Raw genomic sequence first — 21,664 nt, forward strand, 5'->3', positions numbered from 1 at the left:
AGCACACTTTATCCAACATCATTTGACTGTGGCAAAAATCAAGTAAAGACAAAAGAGATTCTGCTTGTCTGAGGAGGGTTGTTCCACTTGAGGCATCGTTAAGGCCGCTAATTGATTGACAACGCTTTATTTCAGGTGTGTATAAACATTGGCATGGGTATGATAATGTAGTATAGTAATGTTTTATATGCGTTTTTTATTTTATTTTACAACACAAACTTTTTAAGCGGTTTGAGTTAAGCTAATGCTTGACGTTTTAGCTGTTACATATTAAATTCTATTGTTAACTCTTAAATGAAGTTAACTGATGCTATAGAATGACTGTACCATACAAACGGTATGCACTGCAGACTTCATTATGCCATGGTGTTCTCCCTCGCTTATTCGCAAAGCATGCTAACGTGGTTAGCTTGACAGCAGCAGACAACAGATTAGCATATTCAACAACGTTAAAGACTAGAAATGGCAGCATTGGTTGTTCCAGTTCTTACAAAGGTTATCAGTCTTACGTTTCCACATGAAATCATTGACAAAGGCCTCACTTCCTGTCTACCGTGGTTTTGAAGCTTACTTGTGACTGCGACCTACGTGAAACACCTACATTATGCATTCAGGGCACATTGGTTTACGTCACAATTTTTTTTTTCTTGCAGGTTTTCTCCTAGATCTGAGCACAAAGGGGCGAAGATGAAGCTGTTGTGTGTTGTATTGCTGGTGGTCGGCACCGTGTTTGCTGATGACGACGATAAGAGGGAGAGCGTGGGGACTGTAATTGGAATTGACTTGGGGACCACCTACTCATGGTAAGGAACTGAGGGACTGCATTCCCCGTTTTAAAGAGGACAATGAACTGATCCATTTTTGTGATGGCATGCACGCAGAAAGGGTATCTTGAATAATCTCTGTTTTCCTGTAGTGTTGGAGTCTTCAAGAATGGTCGAGTGGAGATCATTGCTAATGACCAGGGTAACCGCATCACTCCATCATATGTGGCGTTCACAAGTGAAGGCGAGCGTCTGATTGGTGATGCTGCAAAGAATCAGCTGACCTCTAACCCAGAGAACACCGTCTTTGATGCCAAGAGACTGATTGGCCGCACTTGGGCTGACTCCTCTGTGCAACAGGACATCAAGTACCTGCCCTTCAAGGTGAGTTTATACTCATGAGTATTTGAAGTAAAGGATATGGTTGTGGGGCAGGTTACATCTAAGAGATGCCCTTTATTAATTTTGTGCATGTCCACCTTCAGGTAACTGACAAGAAGAGCAAGCCTCATATCCAGGTTGACATTGGCGGTGGTCAGATGAAAACATTTGCTCCAGAGGAGATTTCTGCCATGGTGCTGACCAAGATGAAGGAGACCGCTGAGGCTTACCTGGGCAAGAAGGTATTCAAGACGTCAACACGTACTTTAAAGAATAAATGTATTACAAGTAGCATGAAACTGAAACTGGGTTCCTTCTTTTCCTCAGGTCACACATGCTGTGGTCACTGTCCCTGCCTACTTTAATGATGCTCAGCGCCAGGCCACTAAGGATGCTGGAACCATCGCTGGTTTGATTGTCATGAGAATCATCAATGAGCCGTAAGTATCGGACTAGCGACGTGGTCGTCTGTCATTAGAAAGTATAAGATTGTTGTAATATATTTTCAATCTACTTTTTATGTAAATTCAGAACTGCTGCTGCCATTGCTTATGGCCTGGACAAGAGGGATGGAGAGAAGAACATTCTTGTGTTCGATCTGGGCGGCGGCACCTTCGACGTCTCCCTGTTGACCATTGACAACGGTGTGTTTGAAGTGGTGGCCACCAACGGCGACACTCATCTGGGAGGCGAAGACTTTGACCAGCGCGTCATGGAACACTTCATCAAGCTGTACAAGAAGAAGACTGGCAAAGATGTGCGCAAAGACAACCGTGCTGTGCAGAAGCTGCGTCGTGAGGTCGAGAAGGCAAAGAGGGCTCTGTCTGCCCAGCACCAGGCTCGCATTGAGATCGAGTCCTTCTTTGAGGGAGAAGACTTCTCCGAGACCCTGACCCGTGCCAAGTTTGAAGAACTGAACATGGTAATTTCATCATTCTTCAAACATTGCGCAGTCATAACTTTGTTTTTTGTAAAACTTAATGTTTGACTCCCCTTTTGACCTTGTTGTTCTTAAATCTTATCCAGGACCTGTTCCGTTCCACCATGAAGCCTGTACAGAAGGTGCTGGAAGATTCTGACCTGAAGAAGTCTGACATTGATGAGATTGTGCTGGTTGGCGGCTCCACCCGTATCCCCAAAATCCAGCAGCTTGTGAAGGAGTTGTTCAATGGCAAAGAACCATCCAGGGGCATCAACCCTGATGAGGCTGTAGCCTATGGAGCTGCTGTGCAGGCTGGAGTGCTCTCTGGAGAGGAGAACACTGGTAAGTCGTCACACTTTATTACACTTGACTGAGCTGGCAAGTGATATTTTGTTTTTAAATCTTTTTTTTTTATTTTGCGCCTCTTGCAGGTGATGTGGTTCTTTTGGATGTTTGCCCCCTGACCCTTGGTATTGAGACTGTTGGAGGCGTAATGACCAAACTGATTCCCAGGAATACTGTGGTGCCAACAAAGAAATCTCAGATCTTTTCTACAGCCTCTGATAACCAGCCCACTGTCACCATTAAGGTTTATGAAGGTAAGAGTTGGGCAGAACAAAGTGAAAGATTTTTAAAGTACTGATGCAAGAATTTCAGCTGCATTATTCTAGGAAATGTTGCACAAGTCTAATTATGAAATGTCGTTTAGGTGAGCGTCCTCTGACAAAAGACAACCATCTGCTGGGAACCTTCGACCTGACGGGTATCCCCCCTGCCCCTCGTGGTGTTCCACAGATCGAGGTTACCTTTGAGATTGATGTGAACGGTATTCTACGCGTCACTGCTGAAGACAAAGGCACTGGCAACAAGAACAAGATCACCATCACAAATGACCAGAATCGCCTGACACCTGAGGATATCGAGCGCATGGTGAACGATGCTGAGCGCTTTGCTGATGAAGACAAGAAGCTGAAGGAGAGGATTGATGCCCGCAATGAGTTGGAGAGCTACGCCTACTCTCTGAAGAACCAGATCGGCGACAAAGAGAAGCTTGGTGGCAAACTGTCAGATGATGACAAGGAGGCCATTGAGAAAGCGGTTGAGGAGAAGATTGAGTGGATGGAGTCGCACCAAGAGGCTGACCTGGAGGACTTCCAGGCCAAGAAGAAGGAGCTGGAGGAGGTGGTTCAGCCTATTATCAGCAAGCTGTACGGCAGTGCAGGCGCTCCTCCACCTGAGGGCGCTGAGAGCGAGCAAGATAAGGATGAGTTGTAGGCAGGTTTGAAATCCTCTGTCGCCCCTTGCCCCTTTTGTTGTGGCATCTTCATGTACTTTTTGGACTGATGGGACTCAACAGTGAGAGGAATGGCAGGGAAGGGGTGGCAATGACAAGCAGCCATACTGAATCTTCTAAAAGACTTGAAGATGAGTTTCAGTGTGGGGAAGTGTTCTCTTCGCAGGAAGGCGGAGATTTGTAAGCCCAGATACGTGGCTTTTTGCTGCTGTTCTCAGGCAGTCCTGATGGGGTTTGTGTTGGACAGAGACTTATTGGGGTGGGGGGGTGGGCAGGTTATTGAGGGCACATCAAGTAGGGCGTCTGTGGAATTAAAAGCTTTGTGTTCACAGGCAAAACTAAAAGTTATTTATTGAGTCAGATCATTGTACTTCTGGAAAGGTGTTGGAATAAATGTTTCATACAATCTGTTACTTGATTGTCTGATGTAGCATTCATTTACAGCTTTTGATATTTGGTATAAATAAGTTTCTCACATTCAATAATACCTCAAATGGAAAAACACTGAAATATTTTTTTCAGTAAACAAAAGGACGGGTAATTCTTGACAAATCTTTTATTTATTTTTTTTTAAATCTTCATTTCACAAAGGTTACAATACAGTCATTATATATGATGCCCTGTGTGTCCATGCCTCCAAATACAAAGCCAGATTTATTGCATCTAACCTGAATAAAAATTACAGCTGTATCAAACAAAGCGCTTCAACACTCAGTCTTAAGTATAAATGCACCAGTACAGTACCAGTGTTGCATCTCTACATAAAGTTAGTGGCACCATCTGCAGTCATCCCTCCAAATATGTAGATGTTTGACATCCCAGCAGCAGTTTGTCAATCACATTCACCTTTGAATATTCAGTAAGGCTTACTTGAGTTGAGAGTACATAGTTATGAATTTTTTTTTCTCCAGCTATGCCCCCGTGAATGTAGATCTTAGAGCAAAGACACTGGAGAACATAATGCACAGATTAGATTGCTGTCATAAGAACAAACTATTTTAGCATTTGATAACAGAAAGAATGTTCCTGCAAACAAAAACTTGAAGGGTAACTGACCTGCTTTCATAAGGCCTGATTAAATGTGTCCTTTCATTGGGATTGGCTCCCCCAATTAAATTACACTTTTTTTTTTTTTTTTTTTCCATCTCCAGATGGAATAAACATGCAGGTAAGACCCACACTGACATGGAGCATTTCCACGAGGTATTAAAGAAGACCCATAGACGGTAATAAAAATGCATCAAAACAAAATACAATGTAAGGTTCTTTATAACAGATGCAATGGATCAGACTTAATTTACCGAATTCCTCCTTTAGGTTTGTCTATTGGGTTAAGCACTGGGATAAACTCCATGGCCATCCGAGGTACTGTTAAGTGAACCTGGTTTTACTGTTTCCTCACTGTTATCTCTTATTAAATTAAAGTGTACTTTAGGCAAGGCAAGTTTATTTGTTTATTTACAATTCAACAAGGTGATTCAAAGTGCTTTACATATACAATAAAACAGAAATAAAAAGCACGATTTAAATTTTAAACAAAAAAAGGTCACTGATGTATTTTGGTCCTAGACCATTCAGAGCTTCATAGACCAGCATCAGAGTTTTAAAGTCTGGCTGCCTCTGATGGAGGGGCAGCCAGTGTAAAGACCTCAGAGCTGGACTGATGTGGTCCACGTTTTTGGCAAGAGTGAGGACTGGAGCAGCAGAATTCTGAATAAGCCGCAGTTGTCTGACTTTTTAGGTAGACCTGTAGAGATGCTGTTACAGTAATCAAGCCTACTAAAGATGAATGCATGGACTAGTTTTTCCAGGTCCTGCTGAGACATCAGATCTTTTAACCTTGATATATTCTTAAGGTGATAGTAGGCTGACTTTGTTATTGCCTTAATGTGTTTTTCAAAATTTAGGTCTGAGTCCATCACTACACCCAGATTTCTGCCTGGTTGGCTTTATATGGTGGTCAAAAAACGATGACAAATAAATCAATCACTGCCAACCATGGTCAAAATGAGGCTGTAATCGTACGATTTCACCAAAAGTAGTAACACGTCTTATGTTGATGGTCCATAGAAGCTTTTATGTAGCGCAACAGACGAGGCGAAAAGACTGTTTATATGTTTTTGTAGTTATTCATCGAAATGCCAAGAGAAAAATCATTGGTAAAACAATATAAAAAATACTTTAATTTAGCTACAATGCCTCTAACTTTTCGCCTCCAATTCATATTTAGCATGTGAAGTGCTTCCTCTCTACTGACCTGTTCTTCCGGTTGGAAAGAGCTGAGACGTTATATTTAAGAACAGTTAGTTATCTGTGGCTCCATTTTTTTTAACGACAAGTGGTTCATACAGTTAAATGAAGTTGAAACGTTTACTTACCAGCGTAAACATATTGCTGCAAATTAGAATTGAGCTATTGACTTCTATTACTTTAGATACGCAATGGGCAGCTCCTCGAACGTAGTTGTCATGGTTTCTTAGCGCGCATGCCCAGTTCACCAACAGCTATCCTCACGTCACAAAAAGTGCCAAGAAACCCCTAATCTGTCGTCCGTGAAACAGTGGTGGTAATTTCTAGCAAGAAAGGAACATTATGTAGGCTAATATACCTCCATTGTCTGTTGTGTGTGTATGTATGTTAGTAAGATTTAACAAAGTACTATTTTGAATTTTACTCTGAGTTGTGATAGATGTGTCAGAAAAAAAAAGTTTAGATCAAAAATGTATTTCAACAAATTGAACTACTTAACAAATTTCTTCCTTTCCGTTCTTTTCTTTATTTCCACAAGTTATGTTTCTTCGAGGAGACATGTTTTGCTACAATTCAGTGCATTTTGATGACGGTAACAGCTAAGTAAACTGCTACTGCACTTCATAGTAAGTCCACTAGATTGTGCCGTTGTATTGTTAACAAGCAGTAAAATCTTAAAACAGATTGGTTGTTTTGATTGTTAGAAAACTCCCCAAAAAACTGGACTTTGGACCTTCAGGTCAGTCCGGCCTCATACAATCTGACTGCTTGGGTTTTGGAGGAAGAGTTGGCACATCTTAAAAAGAAGACCAGGTGCAATACATCATCCGAGTCTCCAGCTGGGACACTAGACTCACGGTACCTTGAAGATTGTGTGGATGAGGACAATAAAATTAACCTATAACAAACTGTTTTGCTGCAACTGAAAAGTGCCAAATACTACTGGTTGTAGCTACACTGCAGTCAGTCTATTCTTGCTTTTAAAAGTCTCGATAAACATTCAAACATTAATGAGTGCTTGTTTTTCTGGTCATTTTAAGAGAACGATACAACTGTTTTCAGACTTGTGAATGGCCAAGCACAAAGTAACCTCTGGGGTGGGCAGTTGGCTGACATTTACTTTTGCGGTACCATTTGCAAGATCCTCTCCAACTGCTCCCTATTTTAAGGGGATTATCAGCTTTTTCTTTTTAAGCGATAGAGAGAAATATTTGACAGCCTTCAAAATGCAGACTGCAGAACCGATACAAACAAAATGCTTATGTAACAGTATTGACGTTGTTTTGTCACCAATTTAAAAAGTAATTGTTAGAAATTTCCCATTTCGTTGAAATTGGTTTACAACATTAGAAAATAAATGCCAGAAATACAGACAGATGTTATGATTCAGAAATTTATTAATAGTAACACAAATTTGGAATATGTTCAACTTGATTGTTAAAAAGGAGAGCTTGAGCTCTTTTTGCTCATTATTTTTACCCGATTTTGTGTTTACATAATCATTCTACTTGTCACCCTGTAGTTGCTTTTAAAGAGAATTAAGCTCTGCAACTGTATTTTTTCGTCTTGTTTTTGCCTCACAAACTGATCTTGTTTTATTTTAGCATCTTCCTGGCTTTGTATCTCTTAGATGTAAAGGGTATCGGTCACTCACTGAACTGAGTTAGAGGTCTTGCTCTCCACCCCGGAGAGCACGAATCGTCCCCTGAGGCAGTCTGAACATCTCTGCACACAGCCTTCTCTCTTCTGATTTCACAATGACGGCGTTCACCCCAGTCAAAACTGCACAGTCATCTCCAATCTATCAGTGCAAATTGAAAATTCTTCTTTGCAAGGAACATGTTCCACTCTCTCCCACTTATCTCCTCAATCTTAATTAAGTTTCTCTAGCCTTTACCTTCCTCTTTCAGTTACAGCTGACATTGCCCTTTCCTAGCATCTCTTTGCCTTTTACAAACCCTCCAGATTTACATTGCACTTCCCGATCATGCCGGAAACCTACCGTCCCAGTTAAAAGTTTGAACACAAATGAAAATCATTGGATGGATATGCTCACACTTTTCAGTGGTATTGTATCAGGGCCACTTGTTTCTAGAGCTCTATACTTTTGACTGACAACGTGTAACTTTTGATACTGGCCTTTCAGGGTCTAAAAACTCTTCTACTTTAATTGAAACTATATTATGTAAACTAAGAAAACGAGGGACACACGAATCATATTTTCTTGCGTGACTTCTTACTGGAATATGAGACTACAGCATGGTTGATTTCAGTAGCTTATGCAACTGGTTTTGTTTAGATTCACAGTTGGAAACTGGACAAACTGGACTTTTGGGAGATTGGATTATCTGGAGTTTGTGTTTTTTGAAAGCTCAACATCGACATCCTAAAACGAGTATGTGTTTTTGAGTCACTTTATGAGAGACTGTTGAGTGGAAGTCCCCTTCCCCTTCTGGGAGGTTCTGTATGAGTTTCAGAGAAGTCCTTTGTTTTCCCTTCACCGTAACTGATAAGGACCCAATGAATCAGGTTTTTTTTCAGGGAGGACAGAATGAAAGGAAGAGGGAAAATGATCATGTCTTTTCAAAGTCCTGAGAAATGGACAAGAGGCAGGATAAAGAGATAACAGGGGATATGATTTTTTTGTCCACCAAAAATAGTCCCTTCGAGCACACGCTGTTCTGCATGCTGTGTGCACAATACTTGCTGAGTTGAATTTGGGCACTGAGTAGTAAGCAGTAGGAAATCCTGTAACGTTTTTTTTTCATTGAATAGAGCTTGATTTTGGCGACTTCTGGGTAGGCGTGTCAGCTGTTAATCAGGATTAATACTGAAAGTTCATTTCTAGGTTACTGGTTCACTGCTGCTGGGTAAGATGTCTAAACAATGTGCTCCATCTATTGCTGTTGTGTCACATTTCACCCAGAGGTGTGGTAAATCATCATGCAAAGTAATCTGGATTATTGCCGCACTAACAGCAATGGATTAGTTGTGTCTACACTACTGTTCACATTCACTTACGATTTAATCGAGGTATTAAAACATGTTTTTCTATTGTAAAGGCTGTAAGGTTCTTTTGTTTGTGTTATCTCTTCATAGCTGGTTTTATTGTTTTTTTTTCTTGACTTCTTGTCATCGGGCGAGAGGCGGGGTACAACCTGGACAGGTTGCCAGTCCATCACAGGGCAACACAGAGACAAACGAGACAAACGACTACACACACACGCTCACACTCACTCCTAGGGACAATTTAGAGACACCAATTAACCTAACATATATGTTTTTAGACGGTGGGAGGAAGCCGGAGTACCCGGAGAGAACCCACGCATACACGGGGAAAACATGCAAACTCCACACAGAGAGGCCCCAGATGGGAATCGAACCTGGAACTAAAGCAATGTCTTAAATGCAAATTTATCTGCAAACAAAATATGGCTTTATAGGAACAATAAGCAACAAGGAGAGTAAACAGAAAATAAACAAAAAAATTTGGATGAACTGTGGATATAAGATGTATGTCTTGAAGTATTTTCTTGATTAAAAAATGTATATATATATATATATACATACATATATATATATATATATATATATATATATATATATATATATACATACATATATATATATATATATATATATATATATATATATATATATATATATATATTGATTATGATTGTTCAGAACTACCCCTTATAAGTTCTAATTTTTTTTTCATTATAGATGAATAAAATAAAACGTAAATTCTTCAGCAGCCACTAATTTCTTAATATTTTGCTTCCATGCTGACATATTTTCTTTCAAAGTGGTTTTTGAGGAATGGTGCTCCAGACTTTCTGAAGGTCTTTCAAATTTTTTCTTTGTACATTAGCTTCCTTTTCCACACATTTTCAGTCCAGCACTTACACCTGACCATTTCCAAAGGACTGTTAATCCAAATGTAACCAAAGGTAATGTAAGGTAATTTACTCTGATTTCTTTCTTTGCATCTGAAAAAAATGCCAAAGATGACGCGGTTTGAACAGACATCTTATAGTATGTTTGCACCAACAAAGTGATTCCTAAAGAACTTTTATCTCAAAACTTGGCATATCTCAGCATGGTGTGCAATGTGTCCTTAAAACATTTGAGAAAAATGGACCAGTTTGAGACTAAAGAAGAAGTGACAGGTCTGAAAATGACTATATATCTATAGCTGATAGACAGTATCTGAAAGTGATGTCCTTAAGAAACTGGACAAAAATATCCAGCTAAGACTTTACACATGGCCTGAGAGATGTATTTGGCTCTTCAACTGATCCATCTACTGTTGGCCGGAGCTTAATCAGAAATAGTCTTCTTGGAAGGGTGGCTGTCAAAAAACAATCTTAAGAAAGGCAAATGGGGAGAAAAGGCTGAGGTATGCCAAATGACACAAAAAGTGGACTGTAAATCAGTGGCAACAGGTATTATGGAGGGATGAATCCTCCTCAGAGCCCGGAGCTCAACATTATTGAAGCAGTGTGGGATCATCTTGACAGAGAACGGAACAAAAGGCAGCCGACATCCAAAGAACAGCTTTGAAATGTCCTTCAAGAAGCCTGGAGAACTATTCCTGAAGAAATGACAAGGGTTCAGGCTGTGTTGAAGAATAAAGGTGCTCTTCTAAATATTCCAAACTCATTCAAACTGTACAAACTCTGTTTTTCCTTATATACTGTATTTATATGTATGTTAGCATATGTTCCAATAAATTGCTGTACTTATTTCCAGTTTTTTTAAGGGTGGCTCAAGACACTTGTACACTACTGTATGCTGATATCTAGTTTATATCTTTATGTACAGGTTACCTTCTTTTCTGTTTTTAACTGTGTGTAGATTTTACCCACGCAGGAACTCAGAACTCACAGAACTCACCAACAGGCATCAAGTTTCTTTCCCATCCTCTTCACTTCACCGCTTCGCTCTACACAGCCCGTGGGCAGCAGCAGCTGGCATGCTCTCTCAAGATGACCTGTCTCAGAGTTTACTTGCGCAAGCCCCCTTCCAACTCTCCTGAGGCATCATCCTTCCTCCTTAGTACACATGGTGAGGTAAATTTCTCTCTTTTTGAAGAAATTGTACTGTCTGTAGAAGGTAAATCTGTTGTAGCATGGACCAAAAGAGTGTACTGTTGGTATCTTTGCATTATTCATGTCCATGTCTCATTCATTCATTTTTACGACTGTGAAGGAATGTGTACATGTTGCTCAAGTATCGTTCAAGGATTGTGCCATGTGGGTCTGATACCACAGACGCTCAATCCTTCAATGCGTCCGCAAAGAGAAACATATTAATCATAGTGCAAGTAGGCTCAGATGTAGTAACATGTCCCCTGGTGTGGTAATGAGAAATCTCCCCCTTATCTGGTGACATTCTGAATCATTTATGGAGGGTATTATCCAGATAGGGGGAGGGTGCACCTTCACTGTTTACTGAGACTAAAACCTCATCCATTATCTAGTGTTTATCAGTCGAGACAAATTAATATGGATAAGGTATTACCGGGGTGTGGTTACAGTTGTGGGGTTGACTTCTGTATTTTAAAGCTTTTGTGGATGTGTGAGGAGGAGGATGTGGGGTAAGTTTTTACTGCAGTGGAACTTTACAACAACATCTGGGCCTTTGACGTTAAATAGTTGTATATTCTTAATGCTGAAAGAGTGTCTTTGATATGTAAGAAAACAGCTGTTGCCTCAAATAAAATTAAGGGGAAAATGATCTCTGTTTTCTCAGAGAGTTGCACCCTGGAACTGTGCACACTTCTCTGGAGAGGTCTAGGTCAGAGCACTCTGAGCATTCTTGGCTGACTTTCATCTCTGATATTGATTCACAAAAGCATAATTCAACGCAACTTGTTCTATTTTTCTTCACATTTCTTCATAATATTATCCATTTCCAACATAATAATAATAATAATAATAATCAATTACATTTGTAAAGCACTTTTCATTTCATACGGAATCTCAAAGTGCTATGCTGATGGTGGCAGACTACTGGATTGTGGCCACAGCTGCCCTGGGGCACACTGACGGAGGCGAGGCTGCCATGCACCGGCGCCATCGGCCCCTCCGACCACCACCAGCAGGTGGTCAACCTAACATGCATGATTTTTTGGACAATCAAACCCATTAGGATTGCATGTACCATTTCAAAGCCTCCCTGCCTTTAAAAATACAAGTTTCATCAGTAATAACGCCAATAATCCACTTTATTGCTTATTGTTTATTTGGGAGATAATGATCACAGAAGATTGTGTAGGATTTAGTGACATCTGACTGTGAAATTCAAACCCACTGGATAACTCACCCTCGACTCGGTGTCTACTTCCAAGCGTCTAAGAGAAATGTTTTTGCTAATAAAGTATAGAGCCGGGGTTTGAATTGTCTGTCCTACGATACTGTAAAAACACGGTGGTGCAACATAGTGGACTTTGTGGAAGAAGATCATAGACTGGATATAATTGATGGAGCAGCCTCCAGGTTTAAAAAATGAAGTGCCTTAAATCTGTATTTTGACTACTGGCCAATTGCAAAAATAAGCCATATTGTAAAAAGGACTATGAGAAAAGGATCTTCCTCCTCACTTGATTTGTTACTCTTAAATATTTCCCATGTGACTTTATGATCTCAATAGCTAGCTTCCCGTTTCAAAAGAGGAAGACCGTGACAGCTTAAATGCAAGTCTCAAAGCTTTGAAATATGGGTCCACAAACAAAAGAGGGACATCACATTGACTTTGTCTATGGAGATTACCTGCAAAATCTGCCGATATTTAAGGGCTTGTTCTTTAATAAAGAATACACAACTATTCTTTTTTTTTGCATGAATCTAGACTAATGTAAACATAATTTCAAATATTATATTGCATTTCTGCCAATACATCTTTAAAGTATTTTCTTTTTTTTTTTTGTCAATATTTTTTTTATTAAGGCAAGTAAATGTATACATTACTGCAATCAATCCTCAGCTTATGGCCTATGGATATATACATTTTTATATAACGAAAAAAAAAAAAAAAAAGGAAAAGAAAAGAAAATAAGAAAAAATATAAAGATAAAGAACATGAGCATGGGGAGCTTACACTTTACATTCCATTTCAATAGGTATATCTAGAAAAAGTTAGTGTAATGAGAAAGAGAAATAGAAAAAAAAAGACAGAGGATAAAACAAAATAACGCCTTCAGCTAACAAAAGTCCTCTCTTATACATCCAATATACTCAGTCCACTTGGTCCAAGTTCTAGAGAATTTTTCAATCTGGATTCTTAGTGAGTATGTCATTTTTTCCATCACATATATATCATGAATGACATCTAACCAGTCAGTTAGTTTAGGAGGATCTGGTTTTAACCATCTTCTGGTAATAGCCTTTTTACTTGCAACTAAAAGCATCAATAGTAGTCTTTTATCATTTAAAGTATTTTCAGTGGAGAAAAGATTATAACAAATTGTATTGTTGACACTGTTGTACGGATCCAGATGCATTTGTGTCTGCTCGTAGTATGTGTATTTAGGTTGAGACATACAGAAAGACAAATGCTGGGCTTTTATGTTTTTGTACGGGATGTGTGCAGGCTGTGAAAATGTTCCTTTGACACACTAAAGGCTTATTTTTCTATCTTTAAATTGCATCAGAGGAGCGGTTTGCTGCTTTGGATACACATTTGCTTAGTACGGCACAAAAAAGCTGTTGAGGGTTTAATTCAGGAGTTAGGTTGAACACCCTTTTTTCCCCTCTCATCATTGCCACAATAGTCGTCGGACCTCTGCCGACTACTAAGGTTGATAGTGATGTCATGTTATTGTATGCCTGATCTTTGCACTTGGGTTCTCTTGTAGTTTAGTCTGACAGTATGCCCTTTCAGAAGTGGGTCAAATTAGTCTGGAAGCTTTCAGAAATATACTTTTGTTTGGTGCAGTGTGCCTTTGAACCCCTTAAAGGTATAAATCTTTTTCTTTCTTAATGCCGTTGAGTGAATTAGAGCCACAAACCAGGTGAAGACCTAATGCTTTCGCTTCCTCTAGGGTATCTACAGTACAGTTTTCTCCTCCATAAAGTGGACCTCTAGGCCAAGATATGATATGTATTGTGTGATTGTTGTGTTTGACAAACAAACCAACAAAACCATGCAGAAGCATGTACACAGAGAGACTGCTAAAAGCTATGCCATAAACACTTTTTACTGCCAGTTGTAACCCTTGTTGTGACCCTTTCGTTTGTTAGATGACAAGTGATATGAGAGTTTTTTATGTATAACTAAACACTATCACCATTATTTCATCTAATTATTTGGTGTTATTTTTCTTGTTTAAAAGTTATTCCTTGTCATATTCACATTCACACATCTTTGGCACCAATGGTCTTTATTCAAGTTAGGAAAAGGACTTGGGGGGGCTGCACGGTGGTGTGGTGGTTAGCACCGTCGCCTCACAGCAAGATCAGCAAGTCCAGGTTCTATTCCCAGCTGGGGCCTTTCTGTGTGGAGTTTGCATGAACTCCCCGTGTATGTGTGGGTTCTCTCCAGGTACTCTGGCTTCCTCCCACCCCCCAAAAATGTTAGGTTATGGTTAGTGCATGTTAGGTGGTGAAGCGAAATAGTTCCTAGGTGTGAGTGTGAGCGCCCAGCCACTTGGGAGCATGAGCCAGTGTATTTCTAGTGCCGGTCCCAAGTCCGGAAAAATGGTGAGGGTTGCGTCAGGAAGGGCATCCAGCGTGAAAACATGTGCCAAATCGATGATGTGAGACTCGCTGTGGCGACCCCTGGCCGAAAGAAGAAGAAGTAAAAGGACATGGGAGAGAGGATGACATGCAGCAAAGGGTCAGAGTAAGGATTTTTAAACATGGTCGTCACAACATTTTAGTTGGTCTGTTTCACGATCATAACTGCCCCTTAATTTGGATTACTGGTAATTGGGGAAAAAAAGTAATAATGACAGCATTTTATCCAAAGTTCATCTTATTATCAAGTCGTTAAAGTGTAAAAGAAAAAATGTGATGATAACGCACAAAATAATAAGAACATATAAGGAGTGATAAAATCAGCAGAGAACAAGCTGTTCACAAGAAACAGACAGTCTGACAGGCATGTCAGACTGGAGCCACTTTGCATTCAGCTGATATTCTGCAGAAGACGTCTTAACCAAATTCAGTTTTTGCAGAGCACTCATTCAGCACATTAAGAAGTGTGACTGAGTACAAGACTGTCTGAGCTGTTATATAGATGTAAGGAGAACTGTATCCAGGATTCAGTGGTTATGCCTGTTTTTGTGCAGCCCACCTAAACTAGTGTTTGCCTTGCTGGTTCCACTTACTGTATGAAGCATTTATCTCTGGCTCCTTTCACAGAATGGTTAGTCCACCAATGACTGTGTTTGATAGATGGAAGTCCTTTTTTGCTGTGATTGAAGTGCGGAGAGCATTTCAAATTCTTCGATATTAAGCAATGCAATGGTCTATTAGAAAGAGGAAATGTGCAGTCTTTCAGATAATGAATGCTTCTTTCTGTTAGTACGTACTGGCATTGGATATCCAGGTGTTTTCCTCTTTTGATTAAAGGGATATAATACGTTTAATCTTTGTTCCTGATTAAAGAGTTAAGTTTCACTAGTTTTTCGCAGCTAACTGGAAAGCAGATGACTTTTGGGAGGTTATGTAACAAGCTTGTTAAAGGATATTCAGTGAAGTAAGGAGAGGACACCTTGCACGTCTCTCTTATCAGATCTGCTCTTTGTTCTACCCTGGATCAAATGGGATGAATTGGCACTTGTCCCAGATGAAAACTTTAAATCCTGCACACAGCAATTTCGAGCTCTTTAAAATGCCTCTCAGAGAAAATGTTACAGAGCAGGGACTAACAATGTTCTCTTTTCTTGCTCCTCTTTGCTGATAATAGCTGCTTTAACTGTCACATAAAGACTGGGCCTGGCCTTACCAGATCCTTTTCAGGTGAAGGTTTTCAGTTGAAAACTGTTGGAAAACTGTAGTACATAAGCAGGAAAGCCTATTATGGTAAAGAAGAAGGCATGAGAGGTCGAGTTTTTCTTAAGAATTCATATTTACATTGTAGCCTTCTCATCAGCTGTAGCATTGTCTTTTCTCTGTTTGTTTGGTGGATTAAAAATGTGTTTTTTGTTAAAAAGAAATTTCCTCTAGCATACTTTAATTCACTGCTCATCCCACTCCTAAATTGATTTAGCCATCAACAAATAAGGCGAAGGTAAGATAGAACTGGACACAACCTTTGTCTCCATGGTGATAGACATGCAGCTTGATGCAAGACCTTGGTGCTTCTGGGCAAATTAGTTGACATTTGAAGTGAAAATGAAGAAATATAGCCACAAGTTTTTTTGCAAAAGTAAACACTCACTGTGTAATGTGCATACGCTTGTATGAAACACCCAGAACCTGCCGCTGAAAAGCAACATAAACATGGTTTGTTAGTGCAGACCCGCCTGTTCTCATGACCTCTTATTGGACAGGCCACAGCACTTTGTGGCCTAACTGAGCTGTCACATGAACAAGGACGTGCTCAGCAGGGAAAAGGTCAGATAGGGAGCTGTGTGGAAGTAAATTGAGTTTAACATTACTTGATGTCGAAGTTTGACAATCCTAACATGTTGAGCATGGTTTGCAGCTTGAATACCCACAAAATTATCAAAACATTTTTAAAGATTTGTGATGGCGATTGTCCCAAATTCATGTATTGATAAATGATAGTGGGGGCAACTTTGTAGACTTTTTAGTTTAGGTATTAGTAGAGAAAACAATAAAAGTTATGCAAGAATTCAAGATATTTTTAAAATTGATTTTATTTTATTTTTTTCTAGCAGGTTAAATAAAAGTGTTCTGTAATAGCTTTTAGTCTTTAGTACACAATGTCTGTATTATAAGCAAAAAGTAGAAAATTGCTTTTAAGGTAAAGGCAGCGACTATTCTTTATCCTTCTATCTCTATCCTTTAGTATAACCTGTTTTGCTGTTTAAAAGTGCTGAATGTTAGAATACATGTTGAGGGGCTCATTACTTTCAGTGCAGCTATAAAAACTCTCACTTGAGACCTTATGTTGTACGGTTTTATTTGAACAATTCTCTCTTTTGATTTCTGTAAACATTCTAAGGTTTGCATTTCTCTTACACTGGAGGCTAGTTTTTCTCTTGACCTTCCTTCATCTGAATAAGCTTGACATTTGGAATTCTCTCTGAGGATGGCAACTTTTCTAACTGAGGGTGCGTTGAGTGTATTTCTAAAGAGCCAAAGTAGTAGAAAAAGAAAAAGGGAGTGCATATTTTTGTGATATATCCAAGGCAACTTTATATTTGCATACCGTTTGCAGTGATCTGTTATGGTGTAAAAAGTTCTGTGACATTCACATGACGTTAACAGTTGAGACAGCCGTTTGCCTCCTGGTCGATGTTTCCATTTAGTTTTGAAGCTTGAAACAGACTTTTGCTGTTCTAAGAGCATGAAGCCCATTGATCCTGGTGATCCCCAACTTTTCCTTTGCAGTAGCTGCTGAGGTTTAAGCTCAGACAAAGACCTGAATGCATTACTTGTGGCAGACAAATGAATGTATATAACCAAGAGGGACTTTAATGAGATCTATGTTGGCAAGGAAAAAACAACAAAACAAAAACAACACACCCTCGAACACACACACACAAACTATAGAAATAAAGGAAATGCAAACACATTTGCGATACTCTTGTCTGTGACTTAGAAATCAATCCCAGCGTGCCGTCTTGAAGCATGTCTCAATACCAAAAGACCATAGAGAAGAACAAAGAGAAATAGGAGATAAGTAGAAGCAAAGATACGATGAAACCTTTCTTGTGAATTAAATTCAAAGCAAAGATATACGTTGTCAGGAACACTGCTCGGCTCATTTCAGATAATAAAATACAGCAGCGGTCTACAAAGTGGCATAAGGCAGCTACGTCAGCTAGATGTGCATCTGCAAAGCTATGCATAACACTAACACATCCTGATGTCAGCATTCAGTTCAAAGCATTGACTGTGACAACTGCGACCTCCTAAAGCTGTTATCACTTGTGTTCAATGATTAATATCAAGTCCATGACCTGTTTCCCGCCTCAAAATCATAAAATCTAGAGTATTTTTACATGAACAGTGTTTGCAGAAGACAGTATTAGTATGATAGCTGCATGAAAGTCCCACATCCATGAGTGTGTGTATTGAAATGCAGTTACATGTGTTTGTGCACATGTTGACTCACAGCACTGTCTTGTCTGCCATGCCCTATTAAGTCACGCCTGTCCGAGGCTGTACCCTCAGCTCCGAAAATGTTAATGGTCTGGTCTTACAGGTCATCTAACATCTGAAATGACCGTCCTCTTCTTCTTCCCAATGCCTCCTTTTTCTGCCCTTCTTTCTCACTGAAAACCTTTGCCGGCACACATTTCAGTAAACCCAAATTAATTGATATATATCATACATTAGTTATATTTTTCTGTATTAATCCGAGGTGAGGCTTGTTAATGTTTAGAGGTAATTTACTTATTTGAGGTACTACTTTCCATGTTGTCATGTGCAGCGTTTTTTATAAATAAAGAAATATCTTTGTGTAGGACATACACAACCCCTGCTTTTGGTGTTGCCATTTTGCTACATACATGAATACCTTTTAAACAACATAGTTAGGATGCTGACTGCTTAAACCAGATTGATTTCCAATCAAAGATTTCCAAGAAACAGGAACTGAGTTCAACTGACCTCTCTGCACTGTGCTTATGTCTTTATTTTTTAATCCATGTGTGTGGAAAGTATTTTTGATAAGATATTTGAGATAGGTAGCTTGTTAATGTACTTTTCATTGTTATTCCATAAAGATATTACTGCAAAATCGAGCCTTATGAATTCAGCTAAAGGTATAAAACAAGAAAAAGAACCACTGAGCCTTTCTACCAACTCAAAGTTTGTAGTTATATTACATGACAAAAGTTCAGAAATGGTCCTTTTTTTCTACAATTCGCACCAAACTTTTTATTTAATCTAGCCCCCCCCAAAAAAAAATAGATAATAACAATTGAATCTTTATGTTCTTCGTTTCCTGAAACTCTTTTGTCAGTCTGCACCATCATCCATTTGGTTTGGTTTACTGTATAGCTACAGTGTGATAGAGGCTGGATTTGGGATGTTTGAAACCGCCTCATAACTACTTTTATAGAAAGCATGTTCAGACCAGGAAGATATTACTAACAGTGTTTTCACTTCTCGCTTTGTTCCCCTACCGCTACCGGGAGTACAAAACTATGCCAAGTTCAGTGTGGGAACGACAAACATCCCTTGTACCCAAGCTCTGAAGTGCCAGCAGCGTTATCACACAGTGAGGCTCCTTCGTTTTAGCTTTAGACTGTGCTCTTATGAACAGGATTAATTTAGGGGTAACACAAAGCCAATGTTAGCAGTGGCCATGTCAACATGGCTAATAAGTCTCTGAGAATTGGTAGAAGCACTGGGAGGCTTACTGGAAAGGACAGAGAACCTGGCATACAGAAAGGGAATGGGAGGGAGAAAACTTCACAGGTCACATACAGTGGTCAAACAGACATGCATACAGCATGTTTTTGTCTCTGTGTGGACAGTCAATGAATTATTTAACCGTCATTATTCATCAGAAGATTATAAAAGAAAAAATAGATGTACAGTTATCCCTTTATACTGCTAAGTATGGAAGGTGAGAGCATTTTTTTTTTGATGGCATAAAAGTTGTTTTTTTCTTTTAATCTCCAGATAAAAGATTTTTCTGTTGAAAAATGTCACATTATCTGCATTTCTCAAGATATCGCCATATAGTAAGTAACCTGTGATCAGGAAAAAATAACAAGCTTTGATTTCTCCAGATCACGAGGTGATCACGATGAGCTTGAAAGTGAGCAGTAGCTGTGCTGATTTCATTGCTCGTGTGCTGCACGTGAGTTTATTGAATAGCTGCTCTTGAGCACAGAGAATGGCGTATGTGGGCATAGATGAGAGTTTAGCCAACTCCTCTAAGCTTCAGCCAGGAGCTGCACTTCAGATCATCCCACTGTTTGTGGGTGATGAGGAAATTGAACTTTACTGGAGAACTTTATCTCGAGAAAGCAATTCTTGATATGTGGAGATAACAACACAAACGTACCCATTATTACGTTTAAAAAGTCCTTGTTAACCCGAGACATAATTAGCTTGACATGATTAACTCGTTATTGCCACAAAATGAGCTTTGTTATCTTGAAATAATGAGACAATCAACCTGTGATCTCAAAGATGATGCTATTAAAAAATGTTCAAGCATGGCTTTTTTCTTTTCTCCAAAGCAAACAAAAAACAAAAAAGTGTTCTGGAAATAATGAATAATTAGGGCTCAAACAGAGATTCTGCTCTGAAGTCTGGGGGTACACCTCCTAAAGCTCCTGCAGGAGATAATGAGGCATTCCCAAGTTGAGAGACAATCTCCATAGTGCCTTTAGTCTGCCACACTGGAGGACATGACCAGAGCACCTCACCCGGGAGGAGCCTGAGCCTGGGACGCACTAACCACCTCTGGCCTCCTTTCGATGCAGAGGATCAGCAATTTTAATCAGATGCCCTTTCGATCGGCTGAGCTCCTCAGCTCAAACACACACCTGAGGGAGCTCTTTTCTGCAGCTTGTATCCACAATCTTATTGTATTGGTCACGACCCACAGCTGGTGACTTCAAATGAGGGTAGAATTGTGCAGTTGTGCTCATTCACCAGCTAGTTTCCTGTGCCCCTTTTCTGCTCTCATGAACAAAACCCCGATACACTTAAACTCCTCGACTTGAGACGAAAAACTCGTGTTTTTTCATTTTTGTCTTTGACATAATGAATTCCTGACTCTCTTAACTCCAGCCTTGACCATTATGTAATCAAAACCTAAACCCTCTTCGAACCATCACCCTAAAACCAGGTTTCAACCCTCCAGCTGCCCTTTAAGATTGTGGAGCACTGTCAGATCTCACAAATGTTGTGGCTTCTCAGCATCTAAACCAATGAATATTGTAAAACAAGACCGACCAACCACACGCACACTCACACGCACATACAATACAAACGTTACTACATACTGGAGGCTATTTGACCTTTTTGGGGTTGTATGTAGGTAGCACTTAATGTTGACTTGTGTTTTGTTTGCTGCAAGTTTAATATCTTCATTTTCCAATGTCTGAAATTGAAGTGAAATGTAGTGATGATAATCTGAAAGCGGATTTTACTTTTTGGGACTAAATTATGCTCATGTTATCAAATATATTGACGTATTAGTTTTGTATTTTGGAAAAATGCTCTTATTACTTTCATTCCGAGAGTTTGATAGAAAAAATGATTTCACTTGCACATCTGGCATTTACAAATCTATAGACAGGAGATTAATATTTCCAAACATGAAGACTGGAAACTGGTTTTATTCTTGTCTTTGTATCATTGAGTTGCTGGGTCGTCTCTCTCTGCCAGGCACAGCACATTTGGGAAATGAGAGGTTCATGCAGTAAAGATTGTTTTAGTTTCCCCAATAGAACATGGATTGTCAAAGGGTTATCAGGGCTCAGTTATCAGTCCAGATTAGTAGCATCTGCATTATGAAAAATAAAACATTGATAGTTGTTAAACTAGTTGTTATCAGAGGGTGAGAGTGAAGCATTTAGAAAGAGATAGAAATTAAACAATCAATGACTAAATTTTTTCTCCCTCCAGTTGGTATCTGAGAAAGAAAATCTCATTTTCAGAAAGTGTCCTAACCCTAAAATATAACAGCGATGTCCTGTCATGACCTTTCTTCTTTCATCTTTATAGGTCAGCTCAAGCTGTCAATCGTCCAAGAGCGTGAAGTACTAGTTGTCAGCGGTGAGTTGTGTTAAAGGCTGTTTACACAGTGAGTTTGTGTTGTCCTTTTTAGTGAAAGTAGTACAGTGCTGATGCAATTTGATTGATAAATTTTCCATAGTACATAGAAAATTAAAAGACAAGGCAGCTTTATTTTTATGGTGAACCACATGAATTTTGTATGGCACAC

The 21,664-nt window shown here is 39.4% G+C and overlaps 1 protein-coding gene across 1 annotated transcript; it reads left to right on the top strand.

Moving 5' to 3' along the window:
- LOC142372822 (endoplasmic reticulum chaperone BiP) lies at positions 1-3,774 on the top strand. Its single transcript, XM_075455806.1, has 9 exons — positions 1-135; positions 654-803; positions 917-1,148; positions 1,250-1,387; positions 1,473-1,585; positions 1,677-2,067; positions 2,172-2,409; positions 2,499-2,666; positions 2,777-3,774. Exons 2-9 carry the CDS (start codon positions 688-690, stop codon positions 3,340-3,342), a joined length of 1,962 nt encoding a protein of 653 aa, XP_075311921.1. The 5' UTR covers positions 1-135; positions 654-687; the 3' UTR covers positions 3,343-3,774.
- Positions 3,775-21,664: the final 17,890 nt, after the last annotated feature.

This window comes from Odontesthes bonariensis, chromosome 22 (assembly GCF_027942865.1).
Source record: "Odontesthes bonariensis isolate fOdoBon6 chromosome 22, fOdoBon6.hap1, whole genome shotgun sequence".
In the NCBI taxonomy this organism is placed as follows: Eukaryota; Metazoa; Chordata; class Actinopteri; order Atheriniformes; family Atherinopsidae; genus Odontesthes; species Odontesthes bonariensis.

Coding starts and splice junctions, on each gene's coding strand:
- LOC142372822 (XM_075455806.1), top strand. CDS start 688: ATGAAGCTGTTGTGTGTTGTATTGCTGGTGGTCGGCACCGTGTTTGCT. Junction 804..916: donor TTGGGGACCACCTACTCATG/GTAAGGAACTGA, acceptor GTTTTCCTGTAG/TGTTGGAGTCTTCAAGAATG. Junction 1,586..1,676: donor ATGAGAATCATCAATGAGCC/GTAAGTATCGGA, acceptor ATGTAAATTCAG/AACTGCTGCTGCCATTGCTT.